Here is a 1904-nt window from a genome sequence, read left to right as displayed (position 1 = left end):
CAAGAAGGAACTCAATAGTGTGGATGCTTAAAGCATCCACACAATCATTGTCTTTTCTTGTGTGTCTGCTTGTTTTCATATAGGTTTGCCCTGGGCGTTTCCCGGTTGGGTGGGCCGTGGCAAGAACTGGCCCTATGACTACCCAGATGTCACTGCAACATATGTGGTGAACTGGATCCTTGGTGCCAAGCAGTACCATGACCTAGACATTCAGTATGTTGGGGTGTGTATACCACTTCTCAGATTAGAATGCAGCTCTGCACAAACCCACAAAATTGATGCAATAATCATCTCTACTTCAACACATTGCTTTTGTGGTCCTTACAAAAGGCTGCTTCCTCAAAAAGTGAATGCTTTGCAGCTTGGTGGCTTTTGGCATGTTTTGAACTTTCCTTTCATAACAGGATTATAATTAATTAATATAGCTATTAATTATAATTATTTGTTACATTTCAAACACATGCACATTCATTTTTGAGCTCTGGTTAAACTGTTTGAACATCTGACTGCTTGCATTATCTCTCAGTATCTCTGGCATTCTCAGGATTTTAATAACCAAAAGTAGTAATGGTCAAAACTTCTAAATACTAAGCAGTTATTTGCAGCCACCTAGTGACAGTAAATTCTCTAATGTAAGTCCTGTTACCAACTTCTGTATTTCATCAAACCAGGAATTGGAACAAAGATGGACCTCTAGTAGCAGATGTGAATCTGGTCAATGTGACCAAGTGAAAGCCAGCCCACAAACACAGGGAGGAAAAAAGTAGTTCTGTTAATGTTAAATGTTACTTATTGCTCTGTACAGTAACTTACATGGCTTTGATTCATTCATGTTGTCTTAATCCTGTGCGGCTGTTGTTGCATGGAATTAGCCCTGTTAGAAAATGAAGGGTTTCTGTCCACTAAAGTGTGACTTTAACATGGTAAGTGGGAACATATCAAAACCTGACTTTGTTGTAAAATGTGACAGATGACATTTATTAGTTTCTTAGTACTGAAGGCCTGCCTGGAATATAAAAGCTTTACCACGTGATACTGGATTGATGGATTTGCCTTAGCAGGAAATTGAGCCTGCAAAAGTTTGTTTGCAAACTAAAATTCTCTTTCATCCATTTAGATCTGGAATGAGCGAAGCTTTGACATCAAGTACATTAAGGTAAACATAACTTACTGTTATCTTTCATTGTACTTTTGTCATAATGAGTAGCCTGCAGTGTAAATTGAAGTAGAAAAACAGCCACTAACATTGAGTTGTCCTACTGAGAGATGCAGTGTGACGGTGTTTGGGATGATTTTAAAGCTCTAGCTGAGTTCCACTGAGAGCATGTCTTTGTCGCCAAAGGTGCTCCGGAACATGCTGGATAAAGTTGGTCTAATTGGCGTTGGCATCATCGCAGCAGACGGCGATTGGAGCGTCGCTAATTCTATGATCCTTGACCCATATCTTAATAATTCTGTTGATGTGATTGGGTAAGTACGGAGTCTCAAGAAGTTTGAAATGAAATGCTCCCACTGCGTAAATCATTGGACCAGATGGCACAGTAAAAGCAGAACTTTTACCATGTGCTATAAGTTTACTTGAAGGCTATTTGGTGCCTGACAACTGATTGCGTAAATCCGAAATGTCCACTGAGTTTGGGTGCGTCTCTGTTAAAGCACACTCGTCTTCCACAAGTACCCAGCTGAATGTTTGTGGCTGTTATTCTGCTGGACTTGAAAGATAAAGTCGGAGCTGAATCATGTGTAGGTGTGTTGCTGCTGAAAAAAAAATTTCAGATCTGCCACATTTCTTAGGTGGTTTTAAAGCTGCATTAAAAAAAAATTTTAAACATGAATATTGATCCAATACAGAAAGTAATCATAAGTGCTGAGAATTTTTTTTTATTGAATTTGGAGTCTAATTT

The 1904-nt window shown here is 38.9% G+C and overlaps 1 protein-coding gene across 1 annotated transcript; it reads left to right on the top strand.

Annotated features, from left to right (window-relative positions):
- Positions 1-83: 83 nt before the first annotated feature.
- Positions 84-1470, top strand: LOC121814011 (galactocerebrosidase-like; the record flags this gene model as incomplete). The annotated part of the gene is given in 3 exon segments (XM_042218012.1): positions 84-223; positions 1118-1156; positions 1343-1470. Coding segments are annotated over 3 exon segments (307 nt in total), but the record flags the coding sequence as incomplete, so codon positions are not given.
- Positions 1471-1904: the final 434 nt, after the last annotated feature.

Source organism: Haplochromis burtoni, unplaced genomic scaffold (assembly GCF_018398535.1).
Source record: "Haplochromis burtoni strain Fernald_Lab_line unplaced genomic scaffold, NCSU_Asbu1 Contig_4960, whole genome shotgun sequence".
Taxonomy (NCBI): domain Eukaryota; kingdom Metazoa; phylum Chordata; class Actinopteri; order Cichliformes; family Cichlidae; genus Haplochromis; species Haplochromis burtoni.
Note: the sequence above shows the minus strand (reverse complement) of the source record. Positions and strands in the feature narration are given on the sequence as shown.